The following is a 20108-nucleotide window of genomic DNA, read 5'->3' as shown; positions in this document are numbered from 1 at the left end:
ACCAGTCAAATTCTGTTTATCATTTTCTAGGATGCAATAGAGAAATGGTAAACAGAATCTGATTGGTTGCTATGGGCAACATCAACACTTTTCAATTTAGAAGCTTTAGTAAATTTACCCCTTAGGATCTACAAACAGAAAATATCATCCCCTTTAGATGTATTTACACAATTATTCAATACCAGTGTATTTCTTTTCTAAATATTAGAGAAGGGGAGGCCACCCCAGAAAAACTGCAATATCCACAATTTCCAAAGAATTGGAAAACAAAAAGTCCACATGGGTGCACTAAGGTATTCTCCGGTAATACCTTAACCCAGTAGTTTCCAAACTTTTTTGAATCACGGCACCCTAGAATATCAGAATTTTTTTCACGGCACCCCTAGGCCAAAAATTTCTTATTGAGAAATTTAAAAAGAAATATTACATTAAGTAGATCGCGTTTATATGTCATCCTTAGGGACAAGATTTGCTTCTGTTTGGCCACATATTTTATGACTGGCAGCCACCAGCACTGGTTTTGCCTATTATATTGACCATGAATAATTTGAATTGGTCCTGGACCACCAACCCAGGGCACCCCTGCAAGTATCCCGAGGCACCCCAAGGAGCACACAGTTTGGGAACCTCTGCCTTAACCACTTTGAATTTTTCCCTTCAAAAAAAATTCTTAAATTTTTTTTTTTAAATGTTTTAAGTAATGTACCGTATATACTCGAGTATAAGTCGACCCGAATATAAGCCGAGGCACCTAATTTTACCACAAAAAACTGGGAAAAATGACTGACTCGAGTATAAGCCTAGGGTGGGAAATGCACAGTGCCGGGGGTTTTCATGCTCAGCGTGTCATGCTCGTTGCCAGGGGTTTCATGCGGTAGGTGTTATGCTTGTTGCCAGGGGGTAATGCTTGTTGCTAGGGTTGTGCCCCCAGTGCCACATATACCCCCAGCGACATATATCTCCCCACAGTGCCAGATAAAAACATGCCCCCGCTGCTTTGCCCCCAGTAGTTATGCCCCTTCTTTGCCCCCAGTAGTTGTGCCCCCTCTTTCATTGCCCCCAGTAGTTATGCCCTCTTTCTTTGCCCCCAGTAGTTGTGCCCCCTCTTTCATTGCCCCCAGTAGTTATGCCCTCTCTTTCTTTGCCCCCAGTAGTTGTGCCCCCTCTTTCATTGCCCCCAGTAGTTATGACCCCTCTTTCTTTGCCCTCAGTAATTGTGCCCCCTTTCTTTGCCCCCAGTAGTTGTTGTGCCACCTTTCTTTGCCCCCTGTTACTGTGCCCCCGTTGCCGCTTACAAACACACAAACACACACTAAAACAATACTTACCACTGCCCCGCTCCTGCTTCCCGACCGCTTCTTCTGCTGCTGCGCTGCTCCGCTCCGTCTGTTCACCCGCTCCGTCTGGCCGCCTGCTCCGGCGCCCGCTTCCTGGCACCCGATCATCTCTATGGGAGAGACGTCATGACGTCTCTCCCATAGCAACGACGCACAGACACTAGAGGTCAATAATGACCTCTAGTGTCTGTCCCTGGAGCTGGCTGCAGCGGACGCCCACACAGCCCACGGCGTCTGCTGCAGCCGTTGACTCGAGTATAAGCCGAGGGGGGCTTTTTCAGCATAGAAAAATGTGCTGAAAAAGTCGGCTTATACTCGAGTATATACGGTAGTTTAAAAAATATTTTTTTAAATATTTAAATATTATATTATGCACATCTGTAAAGCGGACCTGATCGTCAGAAACTGGGGGACACATTGGGGCGGTGCATGTGATCTGACCGTGTCCGTTAAGTGGTTAATGAATAATTTTTTATTATTATCCGTTAAAATACTTCAAATTGGGTATCTATGCTCCCATACCCTCCAACATTTTACACAGAAAAATCGGTACAAATTACAAAAGGGGCGTGGCCACAGATAATGGGGCCGTGGTCACGTCCCCTTTCCTATACTTTCAATGGAAGTTTGAAGAGCCAAAAATCGGCACAGACCATAAAAAAAAGGTACTGTACCTGCCAAAAAGGTACAGCTGGAGCGTATGCACTCCTAGTGAAATAAAAAACAGAGTGAAGACATAAGAAGGGAGAAAATGGTCCACGGCCTTTGTGCCTTATCTATACATCTTATGAGAAAGACTGTTAAGGGGGGTACTCACGGGAGAGATGTATGCTGAGCGATCTTAACACAGACCGCTCAGCACACATCTCTCACCCCGCTCAGCACAGCGCGATATGCTGAGCGAGGGGGAAAGCCGACGGGGGGCCGCTCACTTCACACAACGGTGAAGTGAGCGACCCGCTAGATTGAGCCTGCATGCAGCTCAATCTAGCATCGGCGATAGCGATGCGCGGGGCCGCGCATCGCTATCGCTGGAGGGCATACACATGGCAGATCCGTGCTTAAAATCTAAGCAATCTAGCAAGATTGCTTAGATTTTAAGCACGGATCGCTCCGTGTGTACCCCCCTTAAGCTTGTCTGATTGTGATAAACCCTGAAACCACTGAAACGATTGTGATGCAGTTTTAGAATAGTGCTGGTATCTGTCCCAGGCAGTTATTAGGCTAAGTATATTTACAGTCAGACATCAGGGTGCTGTGGGTCATGCGTGTGCATATATATATATATATATATATATAAAACAAAGAAATGGGGGGGGGGGGTTCCGTAGTGTAAAACCATAAATTTATTAAAAACAATCAAGGACATAACAAGCGTATGTATATTAACCGTACCGACCGCTAGTTATGTCCTTGATTGTTTTTAATAAACTTATGGTTTTACACTATGGAGTGTCCCCCCATTTATTTGTATAGTTGACAGATTCTTCCAAGTGACTGTGGAATATATGGAGGGGAGCAGCAGTCGTTACAGGGACCTGGTGCTTCACATTGAGAAGATATTTATTCCTCATATGTTATGGGACTCCACATTCCGTGATTAAGTCAGCTAGATCACAGGAGCGCGGTCCGTTATCCATTGTATATATATATATATATATATATATATATATATATATACATATCACAAAAACCTCATCGCAGAGCCACAGCTGTGTCACTCCACAACTGTAAACACTAGCATCATTCACAGAGACACTACTCACAGAAAAGAAGCACATCCCTGTCTCACTGACAGCAGCACATCCCCGCCACACTGACAGCAGCACATCCCTGCCTCACTGACAGCAGCACATCCCTGCCTCATTGACAGTAGCACTTCCCTGCCTCATTGACAGCAGCACATCACCTCCTCACTGACAGCAGCACATCAGCACCTCATTGATAGCAGCACATCATGCCTCACTGACAGCAGCGCATCACAGCCTCACTGACATCAGCACATCACAGCCTCACTGACAGCAGCACATCACTCCCTGATTGAGAGTAGCACATCACCGCCTCACTGACAGCAGAACATCACAGCCTCACTGACAGCAGAACATCACAGCCTTACTGACAGCAGAACATCACTGTCTTACTGACAGCAGCACATCACTGTCTTACTGACAGCAGCACATCACTCCTTCATTGACAGCAGCACATCACTGTTTTACAGACAGCAGCACATCACTGTCTTACTGACAGCAGCACATCACTGTCTTACTGACAGCAGCACATCACTGTCTCACTGACAGCAGCACATCACTTTCTCACTGACAGCAGCAAATCACTACATCAGTGACAGCAGCACATCCCAACCACACTGCCAGCAACGCAGCATTGCCTCGGGTGTGGTATGCGTTACAGGCGGCCAGGATCCCGGCAGTCAACATCCCGATGCTGCGATCCCGGATGCAGAATGCTGACGGAAGTGAGCACAACAAGCTCCTTGTGAGCTTGCTGCGCTCGCCACAGGTTCTATTCCCACTCTATGGGTGTCGTGGACACCCACGAGTGGGATAGTCCCTGTTGGTCAGCATGCTGACCGTCAGGGTAGTAAGTAGGTGGGATGTAGGTGGAGGTGTTGTGACCAGCGGTCTCCTGACCGCCGGTCACATAACTACATCTCATTGCCTCACTCACAAAAGCTCATCACCACCTTGCTGACAGCAGAGCATTCCAGCCTCACTGACAGTAGTACATCACTGCCTAAATGACAGAAGCACATTACTGATAGCAGCACATTACTGCCTCACTGACAGCAGCACATCCCTGCCTCACTGACATCAGCACATCCCTGCCTCACTGACATCAGCACATCCCTGCCTCACTGACATCAGCACATCACTGTCTTGCTGCCAGCAGCACATCCCTGCCTCACTGACATCAGCACATCACTGTCTTGCTGCCAGCAGCACATCACTGCCTCACTGACATCAACACATTACTGACAGCAGCACATTACTGCCTCAGTGACAGCAGTACATCACTAGCTTACTGACAGCAGCACATCACAGCCTCACTGACAGGCAGCAGCACATTCCTGCCTCACTATCAGCATCACATGCCCACTTCTCTGACAGCAGCACATCCCTGCCTCACTGACATCAGCACATCCCTGCCTCACTGACATCAGCACATCACTGTCTTGCTGCCAGCAGCACATCACTGCCTCACTGACATCAACACATTACTGACAGCAGCACATTACTGCCTCAGTGACAGCAGTACATCACTAGCTTACTGACAGCAGCACATCACAGCCTCACTGACAGGCAGCAGCACATTCCTGCCTCACTATCAGCATCACATGCCCACTTCTCTGACAGTAGCACATCACCGCCTCGCTGACCACTCGTGGGTGTGTGTTCGCGCTCTGAAATACACATGCCTTGGGTAGTTGAACACACTGAGCCTTCTGCATAATATATGGGTCCAGCAATGCCGGTATTATTCTGTGGCAATGATAAGCCACAGGCTCTTCAAATTTAATCAGCATTAAAAATGAAGTACTGTAGCTTATGTGCCCGGTTTCAATGGTTTGCTGGGTGGGACAATTTACTCCTTTTCACCCCCTTAGTAATCAAATTTTGAAAAAAATCCTTACTTAGTGGGTGGCTGCAAATAACTGTCACAGTTTCCAGACCACCCAGCAGGTCACATGTTCCAGGTCATCCAGCAGGTGCACAGGGAGAGTTCACCAACTGTCACATTTTCATAATGATGCATTGTTAATTGCTGGCGGATGTTTTGCCACATAACTCGAAACTGAGTAAGCAATTACAATGCCAATATTTTTCTGCAAATCTACAGACCAAGACCTTTAATTTGGTACATGATGTGCCCTACTGAGACAACGGCATCATAGAAATATGTCGCTTATAAAAGTCGTCCATCTGCTGTTAATATATATATATATATATATATATATAAAACCAATAGTTATAAACTGCAAGCCCTATAATAAGAGTCGTATAGAATGGCTGTAATTCATTGGAAGCCTGTTTTACATATCCGTATTTCCTAGCGAATTAACAACGGACTGCAGGCTCACTTAAAATTAAAGCACAGCAAGTGCAGTTACAATAAGTGGGGAGTTCACTGTAAATAACAACTGTAAGTTCATTGGTAATATCTATAAACTGTTTTGTATAACTAGATCAAACCTATTGTAAAACCGCAGGGTCACTGATAATTGAAGAACAAATAAGTGAATAAACCGTGGGCTCACTGTAAATTTCAGCCACGTAGTACAGGTAATACCATCATACAATATGTGACATAACTAGGTTTAAACCTAGGGAAACGGACCAAACGTTACTACTATAGCTGAGTAATAATATTGTGTATATACATGACCATCACATGAACACAGAATGCTGGTTATAATGGGATGATATAGATAAAATATAAATGAGCTATAAATACAAGCACAATCAAATCAATGATTTTATAAAACAAAGACAGCCTGACATATTATTTGTAAGAACTTTATTTATATTACTACTACACTGGATCATATCACATCTAAATAAAGTGGAATATTACCCCTCTCTCTCCATGCCTTATTTGCTGCTACCCCACCTCTCTCCCCAGTCCCTATATGCCCCAACCCTCCTGCCCTCTTTCTTTCTCCCCCAGTCCCTATCTGCCCCTACACCTATCTCCACCCCCCCCCCCCCCCAGTTCCTATCTGCTCCTATCCCCACTCTCTCCCCCCAGCCCCCCCACTCCCCTTGCAGCAAGTGTGAAACAGTCAGATCAGTATTATTAATATTACCAGCAGCAGGGTAGGAGACTAACATCTCCCTGCAGTATTAGTTTAACTTTGAGCTGTGTCAGCTTCTAGCACACAAAGGAATCATTTGGTCCATGTGGCGGCCTCTAGTGGCCGGCAACGCACATAACAGAGTTGAGGAGCATACTTGGCTTTTATAATATAGGATAGTGGCATCCCGCTAGTAGAGCTTACCAGTAATCTTCTTTAGCTCTCTGTTGGATTCTGCTTTGGGCTTGCCTCCCATTACATTTTCTTCCTCTTCCAGCGCTGTCTTCCCTGTTTAAACTCTTCCAGAACTTGCAAGGAAGTTGCTGTCTGCAATGGGAAATTCCTGTGAGTAGTGTGGCTGAGATACTGAGGGTCTGTGATGCTAATGCCTTCTTGCTAACAGCTACTGCCTCCATGCTGACGTGGATGCAGTGCACTGTTAAGGGAACATCCCGTGTCGCCCCCAGCAGGTAGCACCCCTAGGCATGTGCCTAGTGGGAAATCTGTCACTGAGTGCTAGGTAAATACCCAGGGAATGCTTGCGAGGAAGATTTTGATCCAAGGTGCACAGATCTCATTCACTACTATCAAAAAAGGGAATACCCAAGTCCTGTTTTATATATGTCTGGACAGCCTGCCATAAGCTTTGTATTCTGTCACAGGACCACATACAGTGCCTGAGGGCCACATCAGATTAAAAGAATTCAAGTCAATAGAAGTCCCTGTGAAACATCTCAATTTAGAAGTGTTTTATGACCTATGAAATTGCATAAGGGGCATTTTGGGCATAGATGTTATATGGAGACATACTTCTAACAAGGAATAAGTCTATCCTAACCACACTAGATATGTACATTATGGGAACACCAAGGAGGGCACAGAGTTTATCATCTGCCACTATCCTAAAACTAATATGTGACTGGACAGTGGACACAGAATTCATCCATTCAGAAGCTGTTATTTGGTCAGCGCAGAGAATACCAGTACATTTTTGTGTCCCCTCCCAATTGACGCTGCCACCGCCGCAAGACGACAACTCTAACCCTCTCTCCGACACCTTCAAATACCTGAACTATTCTTCTGCTTTCTGACTTCTCTGCACTAACAACATCATGACAAAGAGAATAGAGGAGCTGCAGGGACAGGTAGCCCCCTAGGCCTTGTGCCCTGGTTGACAACACTGGTTTCACTGCCATCTATGTGTCCCTGTATCAGTGCACATGATCCCGTCTCTATGGCTGCTTTTCACCAGCAGTTCAACATTATTCCTCAATACATGTGAGTACAGGGGAACCTCTGCTTTGTATAAAAGTAGCCCCATGGTAAGAATTCTAACGTGTACTAGTCTGATGGAAGAACTAGGTTATATGATGTAATTTCCTACACCAGTGGTTCGCAAACTTTTTTGAATCACGGCACCCTAGAGCATCAGAATTTTTTTCATGGCACCCCTAGGCCAAAAGTTTCTTATTGAGAAATTTCGAAAGAAATATTAAACTAAGTAAATATAGTAACATAGTCAGTGAGGTTGAAAAAAGACTAGTTGTCCATCAAGTTCAACCTGAATTATATTTCATTTCCTATTCTATGCAGATTAAAGGCTATATTCTCGTATATATTTTTCCGTTAGAAATTTGTCTAACCCATTTTTAAACGCATTGACTGAGTCCACCATTACAACCTTCTCTGGAGGTGTATTCAATATTCGTATTGCTCTTACAGTGAAGAATCCCTTCCTGCGCTGAGTACGAAATTACCTTTCCTCAAGCCTTAGCGGGTGTCCGCGCGTTTTTTGTAGAGGTCTCTTAGTAAACAACTCACATGATAGCTCTACATATTGGCCCTCATTCCGAGTTGTTCGCTCGCTAGCTACTTTTAGCAGAAATGCAAACACAAAGCCGCCGCCCTCTGGGAGTGTATCTTAGCATAGCAGAATTGCTAACGAAAGATTAGCAATTGCTAACGAAAGATTAGCAATTCTGCTAATATTAGCAGAATTGCTAACGAAAACAATTTCCTTGCAGTTTCTGAGTAGCTCCAGACCTACTCTTAGATTGCGATCACCTCAGTCCGTTTAGTTCCTGGTTTGACATCACAAACACGCCCAGCGTACAACCAGCCACTCCTGCGTTTTTACCTGGCACGCCTGCGTTTTTTAGCACACTCCCTGAAAACGGCCAGTTTCCGCCCAGAAACACCCACTTCCTGTCAATCAGCAGAGCGATTGAAAAGCTTTGTTCGCCTGTGAGTAAAATAGCATAGTTTTATGTAATTTTGCTTAGCGCGTGCACCCTGCTGTGCATACGCATGCGCAGAACTGCCGGATTTTAGCCTATTAGCAATTCTGCTAAAATTAGCAGCGAGCGAACAACTCGGAATGAGGGCCATTGCCTCTTTATATATTTGTAAATATTAATCTTATCTCCTCTTAGTCCTCTCATTCTAGTATGAACATATCTAACCTAGAAAGTCTCTCCTCATAGTCCAGTGTCTCCAACCCCTTAATCAATTTGGTAGCTCGCCTCTGAACCTTTTCAAGTTCTAATATGTCTCTTTTATAGTGTGGTGCCCAGAACTGTACACAATACTCAAGATGCGGTCGGACCAATGATTTATACAGTGGCTGGATTACGCTATCATCCCTTGTCTCAATTCCCCTTTTAATGCATGCTAACACTTTATTTGCCTTTGTTGCTGCACTTTGACGTTGTGTGTTGCTTCTAAATCTACTATCAATAAGCATCACCAAATCCTATTCTAATACAGTTTCCCCTATTTTTTCCCCATTTAATTGGTAGGTTGCATATTTATTCTTAGTCCCAAAGTGCATAACTTTACATTTTTCTACATTAAATCTCATACACCATTTCATTGCCCAAACTTCCAGTTTAAATAAATCGCTCTGAAGAGACTCCACATGCACTTCTGACTGATTACCTTACATATTTTAGTATCATCTGCAAAAATTGACACTGTGCTTTCTAGTCCTTCTCCTAAATCATTAATAAATGTATTAAACAATCATGGCCCCAGCACAGAACCCTGCGGTATTCCACTAATTACTTTAGCCCAGGTGGAAAACATCCCATTAATCACCACTTGCAGTTCCCTGTTATCAAGCCAATTACTCACCCATGTAGAAATAGTGTCTCCTATACCGAGTTACCTTAATTTGAAAGCCAGCCTCCTGTAAGGTACTGTGTCGAAAGCTTTTGCAAAATCTAGATAAACCACATCAACTGCATTACCCTGGTCAAGCTAGTCGCTTACTATCTCATAGAAGCTAATCAAATTAGTTTGGCATGACCTATTTCTCACAAAACATGCTGGTTCTTATTAATAGCATGGGAGTTCTCCAAGTGCACCCTGTATGCTATCCCTTAGTATACTTTCCAATTGTTTCCCCACTATTAATGTCAGACTAACCAGTCTATAGCTAACAGGATGAAGTTTAATACCCTTTTTAAATATTGGGACTACATCCACTATATGCCAGTCCTTTGGTACCATGACTGATCTAAGTGACTCAGTGAAAATCAGATACAGTGGCCTTGCTATTTCAGCATTTAGCTCCATCAGAACCCTAGGATGTAAGCCATCTGGACCAGGAGATTTATTAGTCTTCATTTTTTTCAATTGTTCATTGACTACTTCAGATAGATAAGTATTAAGCAATGGGCCTTTATCAATACAATTGTTATTTTTACTCACTAATCCCACAATCTGGTCCTCTCTAGTAAACACTGATGAGAAAAATTTGTTCAATATTTAAGCTTTTTCTTTGTCGTCATTTAGCAGGAATCCCAGTTCGCCTTTTAATGGTCCTATATTCTCTTTTTTTAGCCTCTTAACATTTATGTACTTAAATAATTTTTTGGGGTTAGTTTTACTCTCCTTAGCGATTTGCTTTTCGTTTTCTATTTTAGCTGGTCTAATTTCCTTTTGCATTTTTTTGTTACATTCCTTGTAGTACTGGAATGACTCCTCCTTCCCGTCTGATTTGAAAGCTTTGAATGCTTGCCTCTTTTTATCCATTTCTTCCTTGTGGTTTGAATTTAATACTCTTATTTTTACTGCCCAAGGGGATGCACTTATGGGTATATTTGTCTAGCATCATTTTAAAAACATCCCACATTTCGGCAGTGTTCTTTCCCCAATCTATGTCCTTTAATGCATGTTTCAGCATGTTAAAATTAGCTTTTTTAAAGTTAAGAGTCTCAGTTGTACCCTTAGAGTACTGCTTTTGAATGCTAATGTCGAATGTGATCATATTATGATCACTGTTACCCAAGGTCTCGCCTACTGCGATATTCGCTATTATCTCCACGTTATTAGTTAGTACCAGGTCCAGTATAGTCCCTATTCTGGTTGGTTCCTCGACTATTTGCGACAAGTAATAATCCTTTAGCATATTTAAGAACCTTTTACCCCTAGCTGTTTTACATGATTCGCTGGCCCAATTTATGTCCGGATAATTAAAGTCCCCAATGATTAGGACCTCCCCCAGTCCTGTAGCTTTCTCGATTTGCATCAAAAGTTGTGCTTCCTCAGTCACACTAATATCATGCGGTTTATAACTTGTCCCTATTAAAAAAAAATTTTGTACATTTATTTCCCATAGAAAATTCAACCCATAATGTGATATATGTCATCATTAAGTTCAATTGTGTGATGAGGGACAAGATTTGCTACTGTATGTCCACATATTTTATGTTTGACAGCCACCAGCACTGGTTTTGCCTATTACATTGACAATAAATAATTTAAATTGGTCCTGGACCAAAAATCCAGGGCACCCCTGCAAGTGTCCCGAGGCACCCCAGGGTGCCACGGCACACAGTTTGAGAACTGCCGTCCTACACTATAGATTATGCACTGCCCTATTCATTCTTCACCTGCACAGGACAACTTTTCCAACACAGATGAAATAGTGTGATAAGTGAGGGGTACAGATGGCTAATCAGGTCCAAAGCTTTATTGAAAGACACATGTAAGTAGGATAGAGGGAGAATAGAGGCTGCATCAAAGAGACTGTTTTACGACTGTCATACTGCCAGAGTTGCTGGGAAAGGTGATCATACCCTCTGATGATATTTATACCAGAGGCTCAGAATGGCTAGAAGCCCTTGTGTAGCACTGTAGAGTTCACCTTAGATCACAATGCAAAAGAAGGTACAGTGTACAGGCCAAAAGTAGTCATCCTGTAGTCTCAACTGTGGATGACAATCAGGGTCTCGCAGGGCATGCTAGCCACACTGTCACAGGTTCAGTTGACAGAGCCACCAAGGTAGACAATAAGTACTGAATTTTAGAGCACTCTAGGTTGTAATGTGGGTGATCAGATCTTTATGGGTATGGCTAGGTTTAGTTTCTCTGTCTCTGAATGTCAGGTTGATTTTCCCCCCGGTGTCTGACACATGAAAATATAACACTTACAGTAGGCCTTTAACCATCAGAGAGGGGTTGGGTTTATTTACTCAGAGTGTGCCGCTTTGTGATATTCTGTGTATTTACCTACAGCATGGTGCTAAAGTCAATGCAGTATCCTATGCTGGTAACACAGCCTTGCACGTGGCAAGTGGACGAGGTCTTGTGGAGATAACACGGTTACTTCTGAAAAGCGGAGCAGATGGTAGTATAAAGAATTGTCACAACGATACAGCCATGATGGTGGCGAAGGACAGAAAGGTGAGCTGGGGCCGGGAGATAGCAGTACATGACACAAAATCTTATATGTGGTTTTGTGCCCCCTATATTTTTTGAACAACTTTAAATAAATACAAATATTTGTTGTTTTCCCCTTTAAAAAAATTGGGACTCTTCTATCCTAAAATTGTTAGACAATCTCCCTACTATATAAAGCTGTGTCACTAATGTTTTTTGATATAAAACTGTATCATTATGATGATTTGGTATAATTGCACACTACCCCTCCAGCACCCATAAGAGATAAGCCTCCTCAAATACTGTTGTACAGGCATATCTGCAGATGCATTCATGTGTTATTGCAGTGGTTCCCAAACTCGGTCCTCAGGACCCCACACAGTTTTCCATGTCTCCCAGCAGCTGCACTGTGTATCACCAACTGTCACATTTTTAAAATCTACAGGTGACCGGAAAACATGAACTGTGTGGGGTCCTGAGGACCGAGTTTGAGAACCTGTGTGTTATAGCATCATAAACACTCCCTTAATGTAGCTTAAGCTTACCTGTCCCTGCCCCGCTTCTCTATGCATATTAGGCTGACCATATTATCCCTTTAACCTGGGACACTCATGAATTACACAGGTTCTGAGGCTGCTTAAAACCAGGTGAAATGCAGGCTTGTAGTACAGTGCTACTGAAAGGTCTCTGCAGGGTCGCACCCCAGGACTTCTCCCCTGTATACCTAATTCATGAGTGTCCCCGGTTAAAGGGATAATATGGTCAGCCTAGCATATGAAACTGCAAGTCTATACCCATACAACGCAAACAAACACGTGTTATCAGCGCTAACATCAGTGTGCTGTATTGCAAATCTGTATCTAGCAAATAAAGCATGGGGATTTTGTTCATGTTTTGATCACAACATTTAAGCTTAATGTACACTAGTAAAATAAATGGACCTGGCATCGCCTGGTCTGCTCAGCTTCTTCACCCTCTCCCCGTCTGTTATACTTACCACCCTTATTCCCAGTCCTCTTCATTCCCGTCATGGGGAGCATTTGTGCACGTCACACCTAATGTGCACCGCACGCTCAGATCTAAAAGTGTTTTCATTTCCTAGCAATCATATATGGCGTGAGCCCATTATTACATCACTTCACTGAGAAGTTTAATTTTTCATGATTTTCTAGCATTTTTTTTTTCCAGGCCCTGTTACATAGTTACATAGTTGTTGAGGTTGAAAAAAGACAAATGTCCATCGAGTTCAACCTGCAGTAATAATGAAAAAAAAAAAATTCTTATCTAACTAAGGGGGTAATTCCAAGTTGATCGCAGCAGGAAATTTTTTAGCAGTTGGGCAAAACCATGTGCACTGCAGGGGAGGCAGATTTAACATGTGCAGAGAGAGTTAGATTCGGGTGTGGTGAGTTCAATCTGCAATCTAAATTGCAGTGTAAAAATAAAGCAGCCAGTATTTACCCTGCACAGAAACAAAATAACCCACCCAAATATAACTCTCTCTGCAAATGTTATATCTGCCCCCCCCCCTGCAGTGCACATGGTTTTGCCCAACTGCTGAAAAAAATCCTGCTGCGATCAACTTGGAATTACCCCCTAAATGCTGTATCCTTGGATATTTTTTTCCACTAGGAATTTATCTAATCCATTTTTAAACTTATTGATTGAGTCCACCATTACTACCTTCTCTGGCTAAGAATTCCAAATCTTTACTGTTCTTACTATGAAGAACCCTTTTCTCCGTTGGGTATGGAATTTTTTTTTCTTCTAACCTCAGGGGGTGTCCTCGTGTCCTATGTAGTGTTTTTTTGATGAACAAATTGTTTGATAAATCCTTGTATTGTCCCTTAATGTATTAAAAAATATTAATAATGTCTCATCTCAGTCATCTCTTTTCCAGTGTAAACAAATCTAACCTTTTAAGTCTTTCCTCGTAATCCAGTGCCTCTAACCCCTTAACCAGTTTGGTGGCTCGCCTCTGAACCTTTTCGAGTTCCAAGATTACTTTTTTATAGTGAGGTGCCCAGAACTGTACACAATATTCCAGGTGTGGCCGCACCAATGATTTCTACAGTGGCAGGATTACACTCTCATCCCTTGTCTCCATTCCCCGTTTTATGCATGCTAACATCTTATTTGCTGCTGTTGCTGCATTTTGACATTGCGTACTGCTACCAAGTTTATTGACGATGAGCACGCCCAAATCCTTTTCAACTACTGTTATCCCTACATTTTCCCCATTTAGTTTATAGGCTGCCTGGTTGTTCTTAGTCCCAAAGTGCATAACTTTACATTTGTCCATGAACTTATGTTATGTGCTCCCGAAAAACTATAATTTTACAGGTGAACACACAGAATTCGTGATATGTTCATGGACCTATTTGTTTTTTGCTGCAGGATTCGCAAAAACTGACTTTTAGCAGGGATTATTTTTTTTTTGGAGCCTGCTGAGGTCCCGAAATAAATCCCCAATAATAGCTGCCAGCGGCTAATTAACCCCAGGGGATCAATTGGGCCGCAGTAAATAACCTTGACTAATTGAATTCCCCCCTAAGTAAGATATTGGGGTATATGCAATTGCGGTCGAAGTGCCGCAAATGTCGAAAAACGGGGCATTTTCGACACAAAAAAACCTGTCGAATTGGATTCGACAATGCAATACAGTACTTTTCGTCAAAAAAATTGACAGGGGATCCCCCGTATTTTTACAACCAGCACCGGGCTCTGGGCCTGGTGCTGGTGCAAAAAATCCGGGGGACAAAAAGCGTAGGGGTCCCCCGTATTTTTAACACCAGCAACGGGCTCCACTAGCTGGGATTTAGGTGAGTATAATTTTATTTTCAGGTACACCATGGATTCTACTTGGAGAAGAGGACAGAGGTCGGCGTGTGAACAGAGGTAAGTATGTGTGTGTTGGCATGTATGTAATAAAGTTTTACTATCACGGTGTCTGTGTACAGTTTTTATCTGGGTATTTTTTTTGCAGTAGAACTACAGGTACCAGCGGGCCTGTTTCCCCCCCGCATGCTGGTACTTGTGGTTCTCCAAGTACCAGCTTGCGGGGGAGGCTTGCTGGGACTTGTAGTTCTGCTACAAAAAACAATACTCTTTTTTTTTTACACAAGGCTATCAGCCCCCCATCCGCAGCCCTTGGATGGGAGGGACAGCCTCGGGCTTCACCCCTGGCCCTTGGGTGGCTGGAGGGGGGGACCCCTTGATTTAAGGGGTCAACACTCCTCCAGGGTACCCCGGCCAGGGGTGACTAGTTGGGTATTTAATGCCACGGCCGCAGGGACCGGTATAAAAGTGTCCCCCGGCTGTGGCATTATCTCCCCAGCTAGTGGAGCCCGGTGCTGGTGTTAAAAATACGGGGGACCCCTGTCATTTTTCCCCCCGTATTTCTACAACCAGGACCGGCTCAAAGAGCCCAAGGCTGGTTATGCTTAGGAGGGGGGACACCACGCAATTTTTTTCCGGTTTTTTCTACATTTTTGTGCCGTCCAAAAAGTCAAATCCAGGACGCACATATCCGTCAATTGGTCCGTTTTTCGACAGCGGGACTGTCGAATCCGTTTTTTATTGAATATGTCGAATTCGGGTCCCGGCGAGAGGGTATGTGACTGTCGAATTGTGTCGAATTAAAAATGGTCGAATTCCAGCCGGAATTCGACCGCAATTGCATATACCCCTATGACATTTAAATAAACAAATACATAGTTACTTTTAAACATCTATTTTCATGTTTCCTGAAAATGCAGTGTCCCAAACTTTTTTTTATAGTAAATTTCCATTTTAAAATTCACAATATTTAAAATGATGTAAAAGACAACTTTTTTTTTTTTTTTTCACTTGGCATTAAACGCCCACCTGAAGACAGAAATTCCCATGTTGGTGCACTGTGTACATCATGAGAATGTTGTTTCATTTCAATATTCTATGCATCAACTCTGTACACATTTCCATTGCACTTCTCCCCATGTCCCAGTCCCTTCCTAAGTCTGGCACATCCCACCTTCCCAACATAGAGCTAATTAGAGCAAGGCCTCATAAATCTCATATGACTAGACACCTATGGTAAGTCAGTCACTTTACAAGTGATAATTACGTAAACATTGAAGAATAGCTTTCTGTTTAAAATGGTTAATGTTGGACATGTTAGATAGTCACGTCATCAATAGACAGTAATTCATCTTTGCGCTATAGTACATCTTATCATAAACCACACCTGCAAACACTGCAATACATGGATGTATACAGATGCGTCCTCATACATCTAACCTCAATACGCCATGGAGCATGAGATGCCTAGCGCAAGTGAGATGCCAGGTACCGTGCAACTCTGCTAGCGTCAGGTGTCTTTTTTTCCAAAAATGTGTCTTAGTCACAACGCAATTTGACTAGGATGGATGAGGAGACCGTAATGATTAATTTGATACATGACATTTATATATTGAATGAGAGCCTGTGTTCAAAGCACAACGGTATTGGGGAAAAAGCTGTGGCTGTTACCTCGTAACCCTTTGTACATACATTCAGAGACTCCATCACAGACAGATATACTAGCGTCATATATCAAATTAATCAACACTGTCTCCTTGTATGTCGTAGTCTCATTGCTACTAAGATGCGTTTTCAGCAAAAAGACGTCCGACACTAGAAGATTCTCACGCGACATGGAGTGCCAAGAGGGGCTGTTTGGTATGACTGCAGCAATGATGTATGCGGACACATACTGTATGTACAAGCTATTGTTAGTTTTGCACCCAGTGTAATGCTGTGCAAACTTAGACAAGAACTCCGATATGTACCTGGTTAGTTGTCTACATAAGACAGCAAAGTCAGTAGTGCCTATCTCATACCATCCACAAATGGGATGTAGTTATGTGACTGGCGGTCAGGAGACCACCAGTCACACTACCTCCCCCTACATCCCTTCTCCTCACTATCCCACCCCTCACTGTCGCCACCGAGCTGGCCCGCAAGGGGCTTCTTGCGCTCGCCCCCCCCCCCCCCCTTCCCCCCAGCGACATTCCGTTGCTGGGATGCCGACGATGGTTTGCTGACCCCCCCACAAACTACAGTACTGGCAACGTTTGTAATGATTCTGTGAGCTAAAGAAGTCTAATACTATAATTCTTATGCATTGTTAGATCTACCTAGATAGAATTATCCTTACATGTATACATTTGCTTCATTTTTAATAATTTCCATTTCATGATCCTCCCCCCAGCACAACTTCCTGCCTCATTGGACACACACCTTTGGGGGGAATTTATTTCAGTTTTATGAGTTACTTGAACTCTGATCACAGCACAGCACGGCTATCAGACCACAAGTAGTTTTACTTTTAGTTGAGTGTTACCAAAGGTAATACGCATCTGATGTGCTCGCATTAGGCCCGACTTTCATATGTAATCAACAAACAGTCCCCACCCACTCGCACCACATTAAGATTCATTGCGAAAGTGCCCTGTAATGGAATATATAACTGTCAGTGAAGGAAAACACCCTAAGTTTTGAGGATAACCTCTAACGAACAAATTGTGGTGTGTTACATTCGCCTCTCTTAATCACTGGTCTGATTAAACCCAAGTCCCTCATCATAAAGTTTTTTTACATTTTAATTGTGCATAAATTAAGTGTGTGTGTGTGTGTGGGGGGGGGGGGGGGGGGGAGGGGGGTCACACAGATAGAAAAAACCACCCACGTGAATGAGAACTTTAGTGGAAAGGAAAGAAAGTCTGAAAGGCTGTCTTTCTAAAGGGTTGGTGACAATGGGCCTAATTCAGACCTGATTGCAGCAACAAATTTGTTGACATAACCATGTGCACTGCAGGGGGGGGGCAGATATAACATGCGCAGAGAGAGTTAGATTTGGGTGGGGTGTGTTCAAACTGAAATCTAAATTGCAGTGTAAAAATTAAGTAGCCAGTATTTACCCTGCACAGAAACAAAATAACCCACCCAAATCTAACTCTTTGCACATGTTATATCTGCCACCCTCCTGCAGTGCACATGGTTTTGCCTATTAGCTAACAATTTGCTTCTGCGATCAGACCTGAATTAGGCCCAATGTCAATACTAATGCTGGCCAGATAATGCTAACACGGTGGTAATGTAATTTCAAACATTGTAACCATGTCAGCATTATGGGGCTGATTGTGAGTTGCACACAAAGTGGCTGTAATAGCGGGCAGCCACGGAAGCCTGATTCCCTACATTATGCTAATGTGAGTATCTGATCAGCTAATTTCAGGGGTTTGTGTGTCTACAAGCAGGAAACCAGTGCCGCCCCTTGATTTTACAGTCTGCTACAACCGTCAGAATTAGTATAAGAATTTGCACCAACGTTAGGTGCATGAGATATGTCTGAAACAGACTTCCCTTCTCCATATACATGACTCGGGAGCTTTAGATACACTCTCATGTTACTCCCATGAGCCAGGGTGATTATGTGTGATCGCCCCCCTGTCGGGATTGTGCCAGTCGGGATCCCGGTGTCGGTATTCCGGCGGGATTTCGTACTGATCCCGTCACCACCCAGTTCACTACCCAAAACGCCCTATTTTATTAATCGATATTGAGCTGTTTGTACATGAATAGGAATTTGCATGGAACTAGGAAATGACTATTCTGTAATATCTGATATAGAATAGTCCAAGGTCAAAGTCATGGCTCTGTTCATTTAATACTCGTTATATTAGGTCTTTGCTGGGATTCTGTGCAGTACTCTTATAATACAGTACACCAGTAATGTTATGTATGTTAATCCTCCTGTAAATATTATGGGGCCGAATTCAGAGGTGGATGCGGTGCCCATTTGTGAGCAGTTAACCAATGTTGTTTGTACTGCCCATGCATCCGAGTTGCACCATGCATGCTCCATGATTATAAGTAATCAATCACTTGTACTTTTTACCTGTTATCACATATTGCGTACTTTTTCACACTTATTTGTGTACAGTATGTCTCCATCTACTTAATTTGATATAAGCCTTTCAGACCAAGGACTTATTTATTGTATATAACTGAGCTTACTGCTATACAGACTTTCTCTTTGTTTATGATCTAGAGTGCTGTGTACTTTGTTTGGTATGCATGTACTGTATAAGTCCCAGGTATTGTGATCTTTATTTTACATTACTTTTTCATTTGTCAGATTGCAGATATCATCCGGGGAAAGTCGTCTTCTCCACATGGTCAAATTGAGAGAATAAGGAGAGAAAACATAGACCCTTCATGTTCTTCACCACTACAAATAACATCGTCCAGTTGCAGCCCTTAAATTGCTCCTCGATAAAAAGTCCATTATTCTTCCTACCTCATACTCTGTCTGTGACCACTATGGGGGAGAAGCATCAAGCCTTGGAGAGAGATAATTTGCTGAAGCTGCCCAAAGCATCACTCAACTTCTAACTGTCCTTTTATCTAGCATAGTTTTTGAAATGACAGCATCTGATTGGTTGCTTTGGGCAACTACTCCACTCTCTCTCCAAAGCTTGACACATCTCCCCTTATATGAGAAGGGGTTCTTTTAATTGAAAGCCCTTTGCCTGCCTAGTAGGAACTACAGTACAATGCCACAGAATTCACCCAGCGCAAAGACGTTCTAATTGTGAAAATTTACCAAAGACACTTCAAGGACCAAACGAGGAGAGACATCTCATAAACTGCCAACAGAACTCAACCACAGCATTATATTGTTCCTTGACACAACTTAGTGGTGACAAATGACCCTTTTCCTGATGCAGTGACACATTCAGAAAACCTTCTAGATGACCTTGTAACTGTTCCTGTAACGCAATACTAGAAGGTCATTCACCCATCCATGATGGAAAAAGAAACTGTTCTTCAACGTAAGGAAGGTACTGGCAGTATGCTTGCTTGCATTTGAATGATGTGTTATGGTGGAGGGGGGCTGTGTGACATGGTTTTTCTGCAGGCTTTGCATACCTCTAAGTTATTTAATATTTTTTACAATAAATATTTTTTTATTAAACCAAGCTGCGTTTGTCAGAGGGTCAAGCGTAAATGGATTATGTGGGAAAGTTTCCAGGAGCACTAGTCACTAACAGAGGCTCTTAGCACTGCAGTACTTTTGTATTACCTGACTAGATGGGTTGCTCTGAGTAGCAAGGATGGTGATATCTCTGTACCGTACACATAGAAACAGAATTTCATGGCAGGTAAGAACCACTTGACCCATCTAGTCTGCCCCTTTTTTAACCATACATTATTGTTACCTCAAATCCTATTTGATCCTTATTTCTTTGTAAGGATATCCTTATGTCTATCCC

General features: G+C 43.0%; 1 protein-coding gene across 1 annotated transcript in view; it reads left to right on the top strand.

Moving 5' to 3' along the window:
- The window catches only part of LOC134966273 (B-cell lymphoma 3 protein homolog), a 171004-nt gene extending 151244 nt beyond the window's left edge, over positions 1-19760 (top strand). The window contains exons 7-8 of the mRNA XM_063942878.1: positions 11668-11835; positions 18971-19760. Of these exons, the coding sequence (XP_063798948.1) occupies positions 11668-11835; positions 18971-19096 (294 nt within the window). The 3' untranslated portion in view covers positions 19097-19760. The remainder of the gene's footprint in view (positions 1-11667; positions 11836-18970) is intronic.
- Positions 19761-20108: the final 348 nt, after the last annotated feature.

Source organism: Pseudophryne corroboree, chromosome 10, assembly GCF_028390025.1.
Source record: "Pseudophryne corroboree isolate aPseCor3 chromosome 10, aPseCor3.hap2, whole genome shotgun sequence".
In the NCBI taxonomy this organism is placed as follows: Eukaryota; Metazoa; Chordata; class Amphibia; order Anura; family Myobatrachidae; genus Pseudophryne; species Pseudophryne corroboree.
The sequence above is the reverse complement of the archived record's forward strand: the minus strand, read 5'-3'. Positions and strand labels throughout refer to the sequence as shown.